Source organism: Carcharodon carcharias, chromosome 8, assembly GCF_017639515.1.
Source record: "Carcharodon carcharias isolate sCarCar2 chromosome 8, sCarCar2.pri, whole genome shotgun sequence".
Lineage (NCBI taxonomy): Eukaryota > Metazoa > Chordata > Chondrichthyes > Lamniformes > Lamnidae > Carcharodon > Carcharodon carcharias.
In genome coordinates, this window is record NC_054474.1 from 120,406,754 (window position 1) to 120,427,100 (window position 20,347).

Genomic DNA, 20,347 nt, shown 5'->3' on the forward strand with positions numbered 1-20,347 from the left:
CATTCTCCTTGGCTTGGGGCTTCCTGGAGCAGAGGAATAGCAAGATTTCAAGGATGGTCGAGTGTCTGCCGATGGACTGTCTACCCGAGATCCAAGGTCTTCCTAAAACACTGCATTTTGCCTCATCTCCGTTCCACCAATAGACTTCAGGATTGCCCTATTCTCTGCAAACCACCAATGCCTGATCCAGGAGACATTTTCAAGGATATCGCCACATTCATATCATTTGGTTATAGCTGTGCTGGGGAGGGAGCATGATGACTTAGATTCTTTCTCTAATTTCACCTCTCATTCTATTTTTCACTGTGAAGTTGGTGCTACACTGTAGCGACATGAAATGTGATATTGCTGATGTAATTCTCTCTTTCTTATTTTGATTTTACATAAGCAATTGTACCCACAGCGAATTTCCATTAGGACAATAAAAGTTATATTTTTTATTGAAAATTGCATTTTCTGTTTCGTCCACTTAAAGCTACCATACACACACGTACCAGCAGAGGGAGCCTAGAAGGCCACCACCATCTTCTCAAGGGCAACCTAGGATGAACAATTAATGCTGATCTTGTCAGCAATGCCTGTCTCTCCTGAGTGGATAAAAACAAAATGGGTAGCCTTGTGGGCTTTCCTCTTGAAACTGAGCATGACTGGATGATTGAAGAGAGGCCACAGAGAGCAGTACAAGTGCCAGAAGGGGGAGGGGAAGAAGGCTTCTTATGGGGCTGTATCTGGCCAAGGTATTTAGGGAGCCATTCCTGTACATAAACTTGAGCAATTACCAATGCTTGAGACATCTTCGCTTGCTAACATGTGACTGAAATCCGCCAATTGCTACAGCAAAGTCTACAATCTTAAAGCAGGATAAGGACCCCATTGCCCTTGGCTGTCAAGGTGGCTTTGGCTCATAACTTTTATGTGGCTGGTTCCTTCCAGGCTACTGCTGGAGGTATGAGCAACCTATCACGTATTGCCATACCCTGCTGCATAAGGGAGGTCATTGAGACTAACAATACAAAGTTAGAAACAAAAACAGAATTACCTGGAAAAACTCAGCAGGTCTGGCAGCATCGGCGGAGAAGAAAAGAGTTGACGTTTCGAGTCCTCATGACCCTTCGACAGAACTTGAGTTCGAGTCCAGGAAAGAGCTGAAATATAAGCTGGTTTAAGGTGTGTGTGTGGGGGGCGGAGAGATAGAGAGACAGAGAGGTGGAGGGGGTTGGTGTGGTTGTAGCGACAAACAAGCAGTGATAGAAGCAGATCATCAAAAGATGTCAACAACAATAGTACAATAGAACACATAGGTGTTAAAGTTAAAGTTGGTGATATTATCTAAACGAATGTGCTAATTAAGAATGGATGGTAGGGCACTCAAGGTATAGCTCTAGTGGGTTTTTTTTTATTTTATATAATGGAAATAGGTGGGAAAAGGAAAATCTTTATAATTTATTGGGAAAAAAAAAAGGGGGGAAACAGAAAGGGGGTGGGGATGGGGGAGGGGACTCACGACCTAAAGTTGTTGAATTCAATATTCAGTCCGGAAGGCTGTAAAGTCCCTAGTCGGAAGATGAGGTGTTGTTCCTCCAGTTTGCGTTGGGCTTCACTGGAACAATGCAGCAAGCCAAGGACAGACATGTGGGCAAGAGAGCAGGGTGGAGTGTTAAAATGGCAAGCGACAGGGAGGTTTGGGTCATTCTTGCGGACAGACCGCAGGTGTTCTGCAAAGCGGTCGCCCAGTTTACGTTTGGTCTCTCCAATGTAGAGGAGACCACATTGGGAGCAACGAATGCAGTAGACTAAGTTGGGGGAAATGCAAGTGAAATGCTGCTTCACTTGAAAGGAGTGTTTGGGTCCTTGGACGGTGAGGAGAGAGGAAGTGAAGGGGCAGGTGTTGCATCTTTTGCGTGGGCACCTGCCCCTTCACTTCCTCTCTCCTCACCGTCCAAGGACCCAAACACTCCTTTCAAGTGAAGCAGCATTTCACTTGCATTTCCCCCAACTTAGTCTACTGCATTCGTTGCTCCCAATGTGGTCTCCTCTACATTGGAGAGACCAAACGTAAACTGGGCGACCGCTTTGCAGAACACCTGCGGTCTGTCCGCAAGAATGACCCAAACCTCCCTGTCGCTTGCCATTTTAACACTCCACCCTGCTCTCTTGCCCACATGTCTGTCCTTGGCTTGCTGCATTGTTCCAGTGAAGCCCAACGCAAACTGGAGGAACAACACCTCATCTTCCGACTAGGGACTTTACAGCCTTCCGGACTGAATATTGAATTCAACAACTTTAGGTCGTGAGTCCCCTCCCCCATCCCCACCCCCTTTCTGTTTCCCCCCTTTTTTTTTTCCCAATAAATTATAAAGATTTTCCTTTTCCCACCTATTTCCATTATATAAAATAAAAAAAAAACCCACTAGAGCTATACCTTGAGTGCCCTACCATCCGTTCTTAATTAGCACATTCGTTTAGATAATATCACCAACTTTAACTTTAACACCTATGTGTTCTATTGTACTATTGTCGTTGACATCTTTTGATGATCTGCTTCTATCACTGCTTGTTTGTCGCTACAACCACACCAACCCCCTCCACCTCTCTGTCTCTCTATCTCTCCGCCCCCCACACACACACCTTAAACCAGCTTATATTTCAGCTCTTTCCTGGACTCGAACTCAAGTTCTGTCGAAGGGTCATGAGGACTCGAAACGTCAACTCTTTTCTTCTCCGCCGATGCTGCCAGACCTGCTGAGTTTTTCCAGGTAATTCTGTTTTTGTTTTGGATTTCCAGCATCCGCAGTTTTTTTGTTTTTTTCAATACAAAGTTAGGTAGCTTCAACTCATTCCCTCTTGCCAGGGAAAAGCAGATGGAGTGAGCATGGGGTTTGCATGGATTACAGGTTTCCCAGTGGTGCAGAGTACCATTCACTGAACTTACATTGCTTTGCATGTGCCTCCTTCCTGTGCACTCAGTCATTTTCATGAACCGGAAGAGATTCCACACTCTCAATATGCAGCTTCATCTGTGAGCGTAGGCAATGCCTCTCACAGGTCAATGATCCCATTATCCTGGTGGTATTTATGATTCCTTCATTCTATAATTGTCCTCTGTGCACCAGTATTTAATCCACCTCAGCAAATCAAAGGCTGTCTACTGGGTAACAAGGATTATCCATTCATGACATGGTCATGACTCCAGTTCAGAACCCAGACACTTGTGTACAGCAGGCCTACAATGAGAGCTATAATGGCATAAGGAGCATTTTAGAATGCACATATGCTGCCTGGACTACTCTTGATGAGTCCTGAAATATTCAGCTGAGCAGATTTCACGATTTGTGATAGTCAACTGCATGTTCACCATCTGGCCACAATGAAGGAACAGCCCTTAGCATCACCTTACAGGAAGGAGGGAGCACAGGGAAGAGGAGGTGGAAGTGGAGGCTTCATGGTAGATTGCACAGGTGTGTTGATTGAGGTGACCACATCCTCCACACTGGAAAGCAGGGTTCCAAGCTCTGGGCAAAGCCCTGTTGGTGCTGGGCTCCTCCATGCTCCTTGACACTGAGCACAGGCTGATAGATTTTCCGGTGCACAGAAGCATTTAGATGCATGCACTCATTAACCTTCTTCTGGACCCTAGACTATCAAAGCCTTTATCAGAATCTTCTGTAGCACAGCCAGTGCGTGACCTTGCCCTCCGTCAAACTGGCATCTGCACTGTCCTTTCCCCCTGCACTGGCTGTGTCCTAGAGCACACTGTCTCCTCACATGCAGATCCTTCCTCTAATCCAGCCTCTAAACTGGATTGTGTCAGTATCTGAGCTGGTGACTGCCAGTGTCAGATGGATATATTTTCATTTTCACTGGCCAGAATATTACACTCTCCAGGCGGCTTTGTGCCCGACCCGACTGAGCGTAAAATGATGCGCGATGGCGTTGGGCAAGCGTCCCGACAGCATTGCGCACTCGTGTGATATTTCGGTTGGTGGGCGTGCATGGGAGTTGGCAGCATGCCTGCCGACAATTAAAAGGCCTATTAAGGCCATTAAAGACATAATTGAAAGGAATTTTTCATTGCCTGTCCAACCTTACGGTTGAGGGGCAGACGAAAAGACAAAGCAGCCTCAAGATTTCTTAGGAAACCCCATCCATGGGCAGGATGAGGTTTCCAATAGCTATTAAATATTAAATAAAAATTTAAACATTTCATTGATAACGTGTCCCTGCTCATGTGACAGAGTCACATAGGGGACATGTTTTTAACAACTTATCATTCTTTATTTTTATTTCTCCCTGATGCAGCTCTGTGCCTCAAGGAGCTTTTCCTGCACACATGAGTGAAAATTCCTGCTTACCCTCTTTACTCCGCATCCCCCCCCCCCCCCCCAGCCCCCCAAACAGGCAGTGCTGAGCGGTGCAGCGTGTGTTTCACGCTGGGTGGGCCTTAATTGGCCCCCAGTGTGAAATTGCAGTACGGCCCCGATCGTGGGCGGCTTCCCAACTGAGCCTGCCCGATGAGGGCAAAATCCTGGCCACTCTCTTCTTCCTCCTTCTCCATTGACTGGGTACGGTTCAGTAATTTGGGGATCAGAAATGAAAAATGGACAAGGCTTGGCTTGGGGGGGGGGGGGGGGGGGGGGGGGGCGTGGTGTGGGCAGGCAGGGGGGGCGGGTGGAGAGGAGAAAGTGAAAAGTGTAAGCTTACACCTTCTCCCCTCCCTCACCCAGAACAGACTGTGGGATGAGAGAAGGAGCATTCAGTATCCAGCCCAATAGGGACCATGGCCTCAGTGATGCTTCCTCTTGGAGTGGTCAGCACTATCTCCTGAAAAGTATGACATGCAGGTGCACTTACCCTCCTGCAGTTCCTCCCTGCTGTTACACATCATCTTCTCCTGCAAGAAAGAAGGAAGTGTGTGAGTGAGTGTCCTGCAATACGTTTGGATGAGGTGGCTGTCATGGTTGAATAGCTGCCAAAGCGTGTGAGCTGTGGGTTGTAAATGCAGTGCTTGCAATAGTGTGGTGTGTAAGGGTGAGGTAAAGCATATGAATGTTAGGTTCAGTCCTGATTGATAGGCATTGTTGGTACATGAATGATAGGGGTATAGTGAATTGAGCAGTGGATGTGTTTAGTGGTGCAGCTGATAGGAAATGCCATTTGAAGGTGAACTCACTAACTTTGACAACACATGTGAGATTGTTAAACTTCTTCCTGCGCTGCATCCAGGTTTGAGAAACACTCCTGGCATTGACATTCACTGTTATTTTTCCCACTGCCCCGAGTACGTGTATGAAGGGCCTCCGGCCCTCTGTGGATACAAGACATCTCTCCTCCATTCCATCACTCCCAAGGACTCCAACACATTCTCAGAAAGCCTTGGTGCATGATCCCTACTATGTTCAACCATTCTTCAATCTTAGCAGACATTCAGCACACAAAGGACTGCCTGCAGCCACAATATACATCCCCTTTATATGGTGACGGCAGTCTGCAATATCAGGCCTGCACTGATGCCTGCAGTAATAAACAATAGAGGCAGCACTGGCTGCATATAGCAATCATTTAAAATGATAGGTACCACAAATTTAACATGGTGCACAGTCATGAAATTAAAAACTTTTAGAAAAATCTGTTTTAAAGGCTACATTTAAAAAAAAATCCTTGGACTAAGTTTAAAGACCCTTTCAAAATGGCTGCAAGCTACCAGACGGAACTGTAGGTTTCAGACTAGGTCTCCTCTTCCGAGAAGACGAAAGACGATCCTTTAATTTAATTTATGGCTCATTAAGGTCTCGTCCAGGAGATAACAAAATTTAGTTGATACCTCATTGTGAGAATGTAAATCATTGCCTTGGTCAGGGGAAACACTAAGAGCCGCAGGTGGGGGAGGGGCTGTTTGAAATGTCAACACCTTATTTGGGAAATTACTTGGCATTTTGTAGAGGTCACATGATATACTAGTGGCCACCTTAGCTCCTGCGAAAACAATATTGAAAAGGACGGGAAGTTGGGAGAAGCACGCAAGAGCTTTAACGCAGGGAGACTAACAAACACAACCATCAAACCACTGTAATAAACCAGGATAAAAAAGGGCCATACTGCAGTCCCTTGAAAGAGAAATAAAAAAAATCCTCTCTCCCCTACCTGATTCCATTTACTAAGCTACCTGCTAAAGCAACTTCTGCAATTTGACATTGGAAGCCATCACAGCTGCAGAGACCATACAACACCTCAATTCCACCAAAGTAGCCTGCACCGAATATGGACTAACCTTGGTTTACATTTATAAGTATTGTTTTATCATTATTTTAACTAATCTTTGTGTGTTAGTAACATTGGGCAGAATTCTTACCTCGATGGGCGGGCAGGCAGCTGAACTCCGCCATTGAAACAGGGCCCGCCGCCATTTTGAGTGGGCGGGCCAATTAAGGCCCGCCCAGCGGCCTTCATGACAGGAAGCGCTATGCGCTCCCTCTGTTGGTGGGGGGTGGGATTCCCCATCTGTCAGAGTGCGCTCTTCCGCGCATGCGTGGAAAAGAGCGCACATCTCCCTGAGAGTAAGCGCTGTTTCGGGAGATCAGTGACAGTGTCAAAAACATTTAAAATAGAAGAATATAAAACTTATTAACATGTCCCCCTCATGTGACAATGTCACACGAGTTGGGACATGTTAATAAATATAACATTACATTTATTAAAGTTTTTAAAAAGGAACATGAAACACTATCCTGCCAGTGGATGAGGTTTCATGCATAATCTGAAGGTTGCTGGGGCTCCTGGCCTGCCTGCCAGCCTTAAGGTTGGACGGGCAAGTCTTTAATAATCTTAATTGCCCTGTCAATGGCCTTAATTGGCCATTAACAGGTCGGCGGGCGGACAGCTGATCTCGCTGTCCGCCCACCTTCCTGAAAATTTAAAGGGACCAGGATGACATCGGGGGTTCCTCCCGACATCATCCCATGTCATTCTCCCGTCAGCGAGCGGGCCCTGCCCCCAAATCGCCAACGGGAAAATCCTGGCCTTTATCTTTACTTAGGTAACCTCCAGAGCGTAAAATAAATTAACCTTTCCTTTTTTAGTAAAAAAGCTTTGCAGCTGGGTTGCACTCCAAGGGCAACAAATTACACACACACTGACACACCCGCACACACAGACACACACAGACTGACACACACACACACACACACGCACACACACACACTGACACACACATAGACACTGACACACGCGCACACACAGACACACACAGACTGACACACACACACACACACACACACACTGACACACACATAGACACTGACACACGCGCACACACTGACACACAAACTGACACACACATTGACACACAAACATATACACACACACACCCACTGACACACACAAACTGATACACACAGACAGACACTTGCACACTGACACAAACACAGACACATACTAACACAAATATATTGTTCATGTGCGACACAATGAATGAGTATGGGTTAAAAATGTACCATGACCCCTGTACACGCTTTCAGATCCTATCCAAATTCTCCCTTCTTCAGTCCACATTAAATGAAAGAAGGAATACCTACTCGCTCCTGTGTCCCAAACTTCCCATCCTGGACAAGGTGAACCTCGTAGGTAAAGTTCAATGCAGGAGTGCTCGCAAGTTTGATGAGCAAATCAATACAGAATCCATAGCAGCACTGAGGGACAATGGGACGACCTGCCAAACACACCATTGAGTGCAGTTAGCATGACTTCATAAATAGTGTGTTATAACTAACAACTTCCAGACTTCAAATACATCACAGTACAATTGCTTAAAAAATCGTAAATGTGAATGATTGTCAAAAAGTGTACACTTAAAGATAGAGTTTCTGAAAGGAATGTTACTGTGATAACATTTAATGGTTCATTAAAATCACCCAACACTGAAGAAGTCTATTTCCTAGAATTAGTGCAAAGATGATTGAGAAGAATGCTCAAAACACATGTGAGATCTCAAGAGATCCAGGACTTTCTTATTTGAACGGGAAAGTTCTATTGCTTCCAGTCACGCAACCGATTAAAGATCATGGACAACATTTAGGCTGGAGCTGTGCTCATTTTTTTTAAAAGGAAGCAATTTAATTCACTTACTCAATGAGATTCTGTCTTAGAGGTAAGGAAATAAATCCTTCCACCCACCACCATAATGGCTCATGGTTTCTGAAGTAGGACCTGAGCTCCCACACAATCTGCTAAAGTGGGTTGTATTGCAATGACTGCAAATTACAATTGTTCTGGGTTTGCATTGTAACAGATGTGATAAGTTAGCAAGAAACAGCTTTAACTTACTTTGCATTGGATGTGATGGGCTATATTGGGATGGGTTATATTGGGGTGATATGATGTGTTATATTGGAGTGGTGGGTTGGGTTATATTGAGGAGATGGGATGGGTTATATTGAAGTGCTGATGTTAGTTATATTGGGGTGATATGATGGGTTATACTGGGGTGATGAGATGGGTTATATTGGGATGATGTAATGGGTTATATTGTGGTGGTGGGATGGGTTATATTGGGGTGGTGGGATGGGTTATATTGTGGTGGTGAGATGGGTTATATTGGGGTGGTGGGATAGGTTATATTGTGGTGGTGGGATGGGTTATATTGGGGTGGTGGGATGGGTTATATTGTGGTGGTGAGATGGGTTATATTGGGGTGGTGAGATGGGTTATATTTGGGTGATGTGATGGGTTATATTGGGGTGGTGGGATGGGTTATATTGTGGTGGTGGGATGGGTCATATTGGGGTGGGGGGATGGGTTATATTGTGGTGGTGGGATGGGTTATATTGGGTGGTGGGATGGGTTATATTTGGGTGATGTGATGGGTTATATTGGGGTGGTGGGATAGGTTATATTGTGGTGGTGGGATGGGTTATATTGGAGTGATGTGATGGGTTATTTTGTGGTGCTGGGACTATATTAAAGTGAGTGTCATAGATGAAAAAGATGGTTATGTTTCTTGTGAGCAGCATAGGGATATAGTGTGGCCTACCTGGCACAGTTGCATTGGGTCCTGTACAGATCACCTTTTTAATGGGGTCACCGCTAATTGTAAACTCTTCTTCACATGTTCCATCTGGTAATGTTGGCTTCACATATACAAAAGGTTCCTGGTAAATACTGACAATCTTTGGGTAAAGGAAAAGGATCGAATCACCTTTCTAACTAAAATGTCAGAAAAAATATTTTCTAACAGTGTGTGCTTGTGAACAGTATATAAACAGCTTACGTTGAACATAAGGAAAACATTCCCAATTATAATGAGGTATTAGTGTGTAATAATTCGGACATGATACAGTAGAACAAGATTTTAAAAGTCAGGAGGGCAGGAGACTGATAGTTTGTGTACGTTCAGGCTCTGAGTGCTAAAATTAAATAACCCAGCATTTGAACAGCTATAAATGCTATTGAACGTGAAGTTTTAAACTCCTTTTCTTGCTTTCATTGCAGGTCTCAGTACTGCACACTGATCTCCACAGGTCTCAGTACTGCACACTGATCTCCACAGGACTCAGTACTGCACACTGATCTTCACAGGTCTCAGTACTGCACACTGATCTCCACAGGTCTCAGTATTGCACACTCATTTCCACAAGTCTCAGTACTGCACACTGAACTCCACAACAGACCTGAAGATTTAGAATGAACCATGAAGCAGTAATGGAAATCCACACAATTCACCATGTTTATTCCCAGGGTCTTGGATCATATTATATAAACATGCACAGATTGATAGCTGTTAGAAAGTTTTATGTGAAATGATTTCCTTGTCTTCAGCCTCAATGACCACTCCTGTTAGACTGAGGGTCAGAGGAAAGTAGGGAACTCTTGGCATTATGCTCAGCCTGACTTGACCATAGCATCTATGTGTGCGTGTATGTAAATGTATATATATATATATATATATATATATAATGTATATACTTATGTCCTATTTATTGGCAATAGATGAATATTCTTTGTGCCAGCCTGTAGCTCAGAAAACACTGGACAAATTAATTGTACATTGAATAGGTAACTGAACTGTTTCAATGTTTCAATGTAAACAGTGTGCTACAGTTATTGCAACCTGAAAATGTGAATAAGAACAGAACCACTTTTCCTGTGCTAGATCTCTACATTAAACTGGAAAAGTAATTCCTTTACTCCATCTGTGGTGATTCACTATGGTGGTGGTATTCACTTATCTTCATGCTGCAGGCCTCATCATTCACTCCTCCTCCTCCTTCATTGACATTGACAGAGAGACTAGCCTATGAGCTTTCATAGTTGACACACTTACTGCATGAGCAGCTAACAGGCTATGTTTCTGTATTGTGAAACTGAGCATGAATCGTTTATCTAAGGACTCAGCCATTGAAGTTGAGTGCTTTTGACATCAGTTGCGATCGAGCTCAGGATTCCTGCAGAGAACGCAATGTTTTAGCTTCACAGCTGCCGGACTGTCTCTGTTACTAGAATCATTTTGCCTAGGTGTGTACCTTCAATCTCGTTGACATCTGAAAGCCTTTGGGTGTGTTTAATTCTCCGCCTGGCCAGATTATTTTCTTGTCATTCAGCAGAACCTGTGAAATTGATCAAACACAGTGTCAGAAAAAAGCATCCTCGAAATGGAAGATAAGACACAGAGCGATGGAGAACAATTAAACACAAAGCTTTCAATAAAATACCATCTGCTCTATTATCGGCTCAACAAGTTTTACTTACTTTGACAAGGAATGAATAATTAATAGGGAAAACCTGTGAGAATACAGAACTGCCACATTTCTCTAATTTCCAAAAGTGGATTATATCCTGGAACTTCGGTATTATATCACAGTTTACAGCATTCTACATGATCGATTGGATTTCAGAAAGTCTTTCAATAGGAAAAGAGTATTTGATCATTGATATGTCCATGTGTGTCCAACTCATATTCAACTCTATTCCTTACTGAACGTTAAGATGACTCCTTCCTTAAAGGAGTTTATCCACGTGCGCAACTGAGTCAGACAGGGGTATATTTTACAAAACTATAACACTGATTGCTAATCTCGGTCTATACCCAGGGAAATGTAATGTCATTGAGTGAATGTTTTCTGTCAATATCAGGACTGAACAGAATGAACATGCCTCACAGTCCCTCCCATTCTCCAATATATGCATTACAGGCAGTATGCAAATCATTATTATTGGCACATTACAGGGAGCTGGAGAAGCAATCTTTTTCTTGTCAAAGCTGCCAACATTGGCCTTTAACTTGTACTTGCTACAGGTAATAAATTGTAGATAAGCACATACTCAATGCTCTGAAAATCACTTTTCCAATTGTTCTATTTATTTCTCTGTGTGTGGTATTTTACAATCTTGGGGCCTGAGGTGAGGCTGTAATTGGCTAACATAATGGATGTGTTCCATTTAAACTCTTTATGATTTGGCAAATACCAAAATATTTGACTTTTCTTTGGTTAAAAGAAGTGAACGTGAAGCAGCGTTAGAATAATCCAAGTCTTGTGGGGAGAAATAAACTCAATTTGTGGGACTGGATACCTTATTATCACACAAACAATCCCGTGTTCCATAGACATTGAGAAACTTTGCATCACTCTGGTGCAATTAGGCTCACTGTGGTGGACCAGTGAACTTAGAAAGGCTGAGTTATTTTAAATTCTTATCATGCAATCATAGAACACAATTGATTCTCTCTGGCCGATAAGAGCTGTATTTTTAATGTTGCGACACTACTGCAGCAGGGTGAAGTACTTAATCAAGAAAAAAGATAAAAAAGCACCTATTTATGTAACACCATACAAGCTTGTGAGCACTTCTGCATTCAGCTTTACCTGCGAAGGATGAGGAGCTTGGGACTCAGGAGTGGGTAGGTATTCCTTCTTTCATTTACTGTGGTGAAGGAATGAATGAGGGAGAACTTGGATAAGTTCTGAAAACATGCACAGGGATCATTGTACACCCAAAGTTCTTTTTGAAGTATCATCATTGTTGTAATGAAGGAAAAATGGCAACCAATTTGTACACAGCAAGCTCCCACAAACAGCAATGTGATAATCAGTTAATCTACTTGTGTGGAGCTACTGGTTGAGGGATAATTAATGGCCAGAATTCCCCTGTCTTTCTTCAAATGATATCACGAAAACCTTTACATCCACATGAGCCTCAGTTTAACAGCTCGATCTGAAAGATGGCGCCACAGACTATGCAGCAGCAGCAGCGATGAGTTGGCCAAGATGTTGTGCTCAATTCTTTGGAGTGAGGCTTGTACCCATAACCTCCTGATTTTGAGGTGAGACTGCTACTAAAATATGCCAGGAGTGAGCTGACCAGCATCATGTGTACTAGTGGGAGCTGGTGAAGTTGGCTGAATATCCATTGCTTCACCATGGCATTCTGGAGAGCTAAATTGTTTGAAATAATTAAAACGTGGCTTAATCACTTCACCACTATACAACAGAAACAGGAATAACTTGCATTAATATAGCACCTTTAATGCAGTAAAATGCCCCAGGGCCCTTCACAGGAGTGATTATCAAACCAAATTTGTTGACACTGGACCATATAAGGAGATATCGGGTCAGATGACCAAAAACTTGGTCAAAGAGGTCGGGTTAAGGAGCATCTTAAAGGAGGAGCAAAAGATTTTTTATTCTTTTATGGGATGTGGGCTTTGCTGGCTGAGCCAGCATTTAATGCTGATCTCTTAATGCCCTTGAGAAGGTGGTGGTGAGCTGCCTTCTTGAATCGCTGCAGTCCATGCAGTGTCGGTACACGCACAGTGCCAGTAGGAAGGGAGTTCCAGGATTTTGACCCAGCAACAGTGAAGGAATGGCGATATATTTTCAAGTCAGGATGGTGAGTGGCTTGGAGAAGAACCTCCAGGTGGTGGTGTTCCCATGTGTCTGCTGCTCTATGTCCTTTGTCGGTTTGGAAGTGCTGTTGAAGGAGGCTTGGTGAGCTGCTGCAGTGCACTTTGTATATAGCACGCACACAGAGGGAATGTTTAAGTTGGTGGATAGGGTTCCGATCAAGTGGACTGCTTAAAGAGACAGAGAGGTTTAGGGAGGTATTTCCAGAGTTTGGAGCTCAGACAGCTGAAGGCACAACCGCCAATGATGGAATGATTAAAATCAGGGATGCCCAAGTGGCCAGTATTGGAGGTGCTCAGAAATCTCAAAGCCTTGTAGAGCTGGAAAAGGTTAAAGCGTTAGACAGAGATAAAGCATGGAGGGATTTGAAAACAAGGATGGAAATTTTTAAATCGTGACATTGCCAGAACGGGAGCCAACATAGTTCAGTGACCACAGGGGTGTTGGTGAGCAGAACGCGCTGTGAGAAAGGATATGGACAGTGGAGTTTTGGATGAACTCCAGTTTACAGACAGTGGAAGCTGGGATAGCAGCCAGGAGAGCTTTGGGATAATGAAGTCCAGGGATATCAGAGGCATAGATGAAAGTTTCAGAAGCAGATTAGTTGAGGCAGGGTGGAGATGGCTGATGTTATGGAGTTGGAAGTAGGTGGTCTTGGTAACTTATCTTTACATAACACCATTCTGCATTTATATAACACTTTTCATGTCCCATGCTGCTTCACAGAGGAAAAATTGAACATTGTGTTGGTTTTCCCCTATGTCTGCAAATGTCACGCTTTGGATTGCTTGATTTAGAACATCAGGGTCAGTGTTAGGGTCAAGGTTGAGACTTAATCCCAGGTCAAAGCTAACATTAATCCTCTGGTTTTCATACGTACATCTGTCCCGTTGTACACTCCAATTTGCACAAGTTTCCCTTTTTGCACATTGACAATGCTGTAGTTAGAAAACTTCCGATCCCCTTCATCGTTAAATTCCACTTGTCCTGTGAACCCTTCACGATATTTAGTGGACAGCAGAACCCTGCAGGTAATGAACACACAACACCTCAGTAATTGTACAGTGGACATAACTGGAATTCATGCGATCTTACAGTTCCTGATTTCCTGAAAATAAGAGTGGCTAAATGTTAAAGTGTGGGTGCTGACCTGCGGGCTGTTTACTGAACTGAAGCCTATGCTAACCTCTGTGAAATCTATACTACTCCTGATCTCAGCTGAGGCTGTGCTTACAGTGCTCCAACCACCCTTGGCATTTCTGGCTAGGAAGAAGACAACATAAGCTAAGGTCCAAATCATCATCCAGTACCCCTGCTGGAACATGTACCTGGCTGAGTATTGGGTGAAGATTAGGCTGGGCTCACCTCCATATGAAGAACGACCAGGGGAAGAAATAAAAATGTACATTATAAATGCTCAGTATTTGTGTCAGGTAAAAGTATCATTGCCAGTCATTTCTGTAGAGGTTCTCCTGATATCCCATTGGAATTTTTATGGAACCTGATGGAAGCCAGGGAAATGCTTAGATGCATCTTATTCTGGGATTACAGCAGGAGCTTGGGAAAGCCTGGGAAATTCAGTAAATCTAATTTCAACCAGTGTAGTAGAGAATGACACCAAGGCCAGAATATTGCGCTTGTCAGGCTGGCTTGGTGGGGGCAGGCAGGAGTGGTTGGGAAGCCAACTGCCGCCCACGATTGGGGCTGGACCGTGATTTCACGCTCTCTGGCCAATTAAGGCCCGCCCAGCATGAAAAGCACGCTACAGCGCTGCCTGTGTGGGAGGTGGGGGAGGAGGGTGAGCGCGCAAGTTCGAGCACATGTGTGGGTGTGCACTGGAAAAGCTCCCTGAGGCACAGAGCTGCTACAGGGAGATGTGGATTAAAAAAAATTAAAAATAAAGAATTTTTAAAATGTTAAAAAACATGTCCTTACTTATGTGACTCTGTCACAAGGACATGCTATTAACAAAATGTTAAAATTTTAATTTAATTTTTAATAGCTATTGGGAACCTCATCCTGCCCGTGGATGACCTTTCCTAAAAAATCCAAAGGCCGCTTGGCCTTTTTGTCTGCCTACCAAGCGTAAGGTTGGATGGGCAGTGAAAAATTTAATTCAATTATAACTTTAATGGCCTTAATAGGCCTCTTAATTGCTGGTGGCGCACTGCCAACTCCTGTGTGCGCCTGCTGACCAAAATGTTGCATGTGTGCGCGATGACGTCCGGACGCTCGCCCAACGTTATTGTGTGTCATTTTACAACTCATTCAGGTAGGGCATGCGCCCTCCCAACGAGCGGAAAATTTCTGGACCAAAGGAAGGTCAGGAACATCAAAGGCTGCAGGATGTTAACAGGGCAGTCACTTGGAACAACTTGCAAATCCTGCAGAATGACTGGATGCAGAGCAGAACTGGCAAGCTGCGAGAATCACAATCTCTTGGCTCAGGATGACAATTCAATATGGCCATCATAGGGAGTATTAATTGCAGGAACATCAAAGTAACATAGAAAATTTATTCTGTCCAGTAACCTAAGTGTTACAAGATCATTAATGATATACCATCAGATTTAAATGAAGAATATAAAAAGCCAATAACATTGACAGTTAATGAACACTGACTGGCTGTCTCTGAATAAGAGAGACAGTAACAAAAAAAGAGGTAAATAAAAACCTAAAATCTGAAATAAAACAGAAAACACTGTGGGCCCAACAACATCTGAAAGAGGAGAGGTTAACTAATGAACAGAAAGAAAGAAGATGAAAAGAAGAAATCAACTTCCATTTATATTTGCACCTCATCATACCATCAGGAAATGACACAGCACAGAACTATAGAACAGTAAAACAGAGAAGGCCATTCTGCCCAATGAGTCTATACAGGTTCTTTTGAAGAGAAATCCAATTAATTCCAATCTCCTGGTCTTTTCCCTTTGTTCCTGCAAATGTTTATGTTCAAGCATTTATTCAATGCCCTTTTGAAAGCTGCTATTGAATTTGTGTCCACAGAGTGGAATACCCAGGAGCATTCATCAAACACTCTGATTGCACATACACTGTCCCTTTAAACACTGGAGTTGAAACTGACCCATGCAGGTTATCATCACACCCTATTTAGCTAATTGGCCAAGAATCCTGGGAATGTTTTGCTAGTTCAGTGGCTGGGTTAAAAAGCCACAGGCAGACGAACAGTGTTTACACCGCAGATACTCCCAGTGAGTCGGAAACTTAAAATCAGCTAATAGACAAGGTCTGGGTCATGTGCCTTCTTACACCACTGTGTGGACGTTATTGTATTCAGTCCCACATTACCCTGTATGTGCCAAATGTTTATACGACTGGGCCCACACATGTTTTAACAGATTTTTGTTCGTCTAACAACATATTTTAAATTAACAAAGAAACCCAGTGGATATATAGGATCTAAAAAGGACAGGTCTAGCATTCTAGGCAGAGCCATGAGCTGATTATTTGAAGGTGAAGGTACACAGCATCACGAGTACAGTGACAGAAAGCCTGCACCGAACTTGTTACCTTTTAAAGAGTGGCCCAGTTTTCCAGATGTTGGTGTTCCCCACACAACCTTTGGGTGGGTCGGTGATGTTTTCCTTTTCAAAGAGTTCATGAATGGATTGTGCCACAATACCCACAGCGTCATTAATGTGAGCAGTTTCATTTTTACCATCGATCAGTTGCAAACCAATTACACCTGCACAGGAAACCAAACAAGCAGATGTGAAATCAGAAAGACACAATGAGATTGTGGGGTATATCAGAGTGTTACAGTAAGTGGTGTGAAATATATCAGTGTTACAGTGAGTGGTGTGAAATATATCAGAGAGCAACAGTGAGGGGAGTGGGGTACATCAGAATGTTACAGTTAGAAGCGTGGGATATATCAGAGTTTTACAGAAAGGGCTGTGGGATATATCAGAGTTTTACAGAAAGGGGTGTGGGATATATCAGAATGTTACAGTTAGAAGCGTGAGATATATCAGAGTATTACAGTGAGAGATGTGGGTACATCAGAGTGTTACAGTGAGGGGTGTGGGGTATATCAGAATGTTACAGTTAGAAGCATGGGATATATCAGAGTTTTGAAGAAAAGGTTGGGGGATATATCAGTACGTTACAGTGAGGGGTGTGGGGTATATCAGAATGTTACAATGAGGGTATGGGGTATAATAGAGTGTTACAGTAAGTGGCGTGAAATATATCAGTGTTGCAATGAGTGATGTGAAATATATCAGAGTGCAACAGTGAGGGGTGTGGGGTATCTCAGAATGTTACAGTTAGAAGCGTGGGATATATCAGAGTTTTACAGAAAGGGGAGTGGGATATATCAGAGTGTTACAGTGAGCGGAGTGGGATATATCAAAGTGTTACAGTGAGAGGTGTGGGCACATCAGAGTGTTACCGTGAGGGGTGTGGGTATTTTCTGTGTGTTACAGTGAGGGGCGTGGGATATAACAGAGTGTTACAGTGAGGGGTGTTGGGTATATCAGAATGTTACAGTTAGAAGCGTGAGATATATCAGAGTGTTACAGTGAGGAGTGTGGGTACATCAGTGTTACAATGAAGGGTGTGGGTATATCAGTGTGTTACAGTGAGGGGTGTGAGACATAGCAGAGTGTTACAATGAGGGGTGTGGGGTATATCAGAATGTTACAGTTAGAAGCATGGGATATATTAGACTTTTACAGAAAGGGGTGGGGGATATATCAACATGTTGCAGTGAGGGTGTGGGATATAATAGAGTCTTACAGTGAGGATGTGGGGTAGATCAGAGAGTTACAGTGAGGGGTGTGGGATATATCAGAGTATTACAGTGAAGGATGTGAGGTATATCAGAGTGTTACAATGAGGGTGTGGGGTATATCCGATTGTAACAGTGAGGGATGTGGGGTATATCAGAGTGTTACAGTGAGGAGTGTGGGGTATATCAGAGTGTTACAGTGAGGGGTGTGGGATATACTAGATTGTTACAGTGAGTGGTGTGGGGTATATCAGAATGTTACAATGAGAGTATGGGGTATAATAGAGTGTTACAGTAAGTGGTGTGAAATATATCAGTGTTACAGTGTGTGGTGTGAAATATGTCAGAGTGCAACAGTGAGGGGTGTGGAGTATATCAGAATGTTACATTTAGAAGCGTGGGATATATCAGAGTTTTACAGAAAGGGGTGTGGGATATATCAGAGTGTTACAGTGAGTGGTGTGGGTACATCAGAGTGTTACATTGAGGGGTGTGGGTATATCAATGTGTTACAGTGAGGGCTGTAGGATATAACAGAGTGCGACAGTGAGGGGTGTGGGGTATATCAGAATGTTACAGTTAGAAGCATGGGATATATCAGAGTTTTACAGAAAGGGGTGGGGGATATATCAGTATGTTACAGTGAGGGTGTGGGATATTATAGTGTTACAGTGAGGATGTGGGGTAGATCAGCGTGTTACAGTGAGGGGTGTGGGATATATTGGAGTGTTACAATGAAGGGTGTGGGGTATATCAGGGTGTTACAATGAGGGTGTGGGGTATATCAGAGTGTTACAGTTAGAAGCATGGGATATATTAGAGTTTTACAGAAAGGGGTGGGGGATATATCAGTATGTTACAGTGAGGGTGTGGGATATAATAGAGTGTTACAGTGAGGATGTGGGTTAGATCAGCGTGTTACAGTGAGGGGTGTGGGATATATCAGAGTATTACAGTGAAGGATGTGGGATATATCAGAGTGTTAAAATGAGGGTGTGGGGTATATCAGAGTGTTAGAGTGAGGGGTGTGGGATATTTTAGTGTATTACAGTTGGGGCTGTGGGATATACTAGATTGTTACAGTGAGGGATGTGGGGTATATCAGAGTGTTACAATGAGGGAATAGGGTATAATAGTGTCATACAGTAAGTTGTGTGAAATATATCCGTGTTACAGTGAGTGGTGTGAAATATATCAGAGTGCAACAGTGAGGGGTGTGGGGTACATCAGAATGTTACAGTTAGAAGCGTGGGATATATTAGTGTTTTACTGAAAGGGCAGTGGGACATATCAGAGTGTTACAGTGAGAGTTGTGGGTACATCAGAGCGTTACAGTGAGGAGTGTGGGTACATCAGAGCGTTACAATGAGTGGTGTGGATATATCAGTGTGTTACAGTGAGGGCTGTGGGATATACTAGATTGTTACAGTGAGGGATGTGGGATATATCAGAATGTTACAATGAGGGTATGGGGTATAATAGCGTGTTACAGTAAGTGGTGTGAAATATATCAGTGTTACAGTGAGTGGTGTGAAATATATCAGAGTGCAACAGTGAGTGGTGTGGGGTACATCAGAATGTTACAGCTAGAAGCATGGGATATATCAAAGTTTTACAGAAAGGGTTGGGGGATATATCAGTATGTTACAGTGAAGGGTGTGGGGTATATCAGAGTGTTACACTGAGGAGTGTGGGGTAGATCAGAGTGTTACAGTGAGGGATGTGGGCTATATCAGAGTGTTACAGTGAGGGGTGTGGGATATATCGGAGTGTTACAATGAAGGGTGTGGGCTATATCAGGGTGTTACAGTGAGGGGTATGGGGTATATCAGAATGTAACAGCTAGAAGCATGGGATATATCAGAATTTTACAGAAAGGGGTGGGGGATATATCAGTATGTTACAGTGAAGGTGTGGGATATAATAGTGTTACAGTGAAGGGTGTGGGGTATGTCAGAGTGTTACAGGGAGGCGTTTGGGATATATTAGAGTATTTCAGTGATGGCTGTGGGATATACTAGATGGTTGCAATGAGGGATGTGGGATATATCAGAGTCTTCCAGTGAGGGATGTGGGCTATATCAGAGTGTCACAGTGAGGAGTGTGGGGTAGATCAGAGTGTTACAGTGAAGGGTGTGGGATATACTAGATTGTTACAGTGAGTGGAATGGGGTATAGCAGAATGTTACAATGAGGTTATGGGGTATAATAGAGTATTACAGTAAGTTGTGTGAAATATATCAGTGTTACAGTGAGTGGTGTGAAATATATCAGAGTGCAACAGTGAAGGGTGTGGGGTATATCAGAATGTTACAGTGAGGGGTGCGGAATATACTAGTTTGTTACAGTGAGTGGTGTGTGGTATATAAGAAAGTTACAACGAGGGTATGGGGTATAATAGCGGTACAGTAAGTGGTGTGAAATACATCAGTATTACAGTGAGTGGTGTGAAATATATCAGAGTGCAACAGTGAGGGGTGTGGGGTACTTCAGAATGTTACAGTTAAAAGTGTGGGATATATCAGAGTTTTACTGAAAGGGGTGTGGGATATATCAGAGTGTTACAGTGAGAGGTGTGGGTACATCAGAGTGTTACTATGAGGGGTGTGGATATATCAGTGTGTTACAGTGAGCGGTATGGGACATGGCAGAGTGTTACAGTGAGGGGTGTGGGTTATATCAGAATGTTACAGCTTGA

At 43.5% G+C, this 20,347-nt stretch overlaps 1 protein-coding gene across 1 annotated transcript in view; it reads right to left on the minus strand.

Annotated features, from left to right (window-relative positions):
• The window catches only part of grin1a (glutamate receptor, ionotropic, N-methyl D-aspartate 1a), a 400,833-nt gene that overhangs the window by 67,760 nt on the left and 312,726 nt on the right, over positions 1-20,347 (minus strand). Inside the window, exons 7-11 of the mRNA XM_041194434.1 lie at positions 16,428-16,602; positions 13,774-13,918; positions 10,515-10,598; positions 9,026-9,161; positions 7,572-7,705 (exon numbers count right to left, since the gene is read on the minus strand). Coding sequence (XP_041050368.1) covers positions 7,572-7,705; positions 9,026-9,161; positions 10,515-10,598; positions 13,774-13,918; positions 16,428-16,602 — 674 coding nt within the window. The remainder of the gene's footprint in view (positions 1-7,571; positions 7,706-9,025; positions 9,162-10,514; positions 10,599-13,773; positions 13,919-16,427; positions 16,603-20,347) is intronic.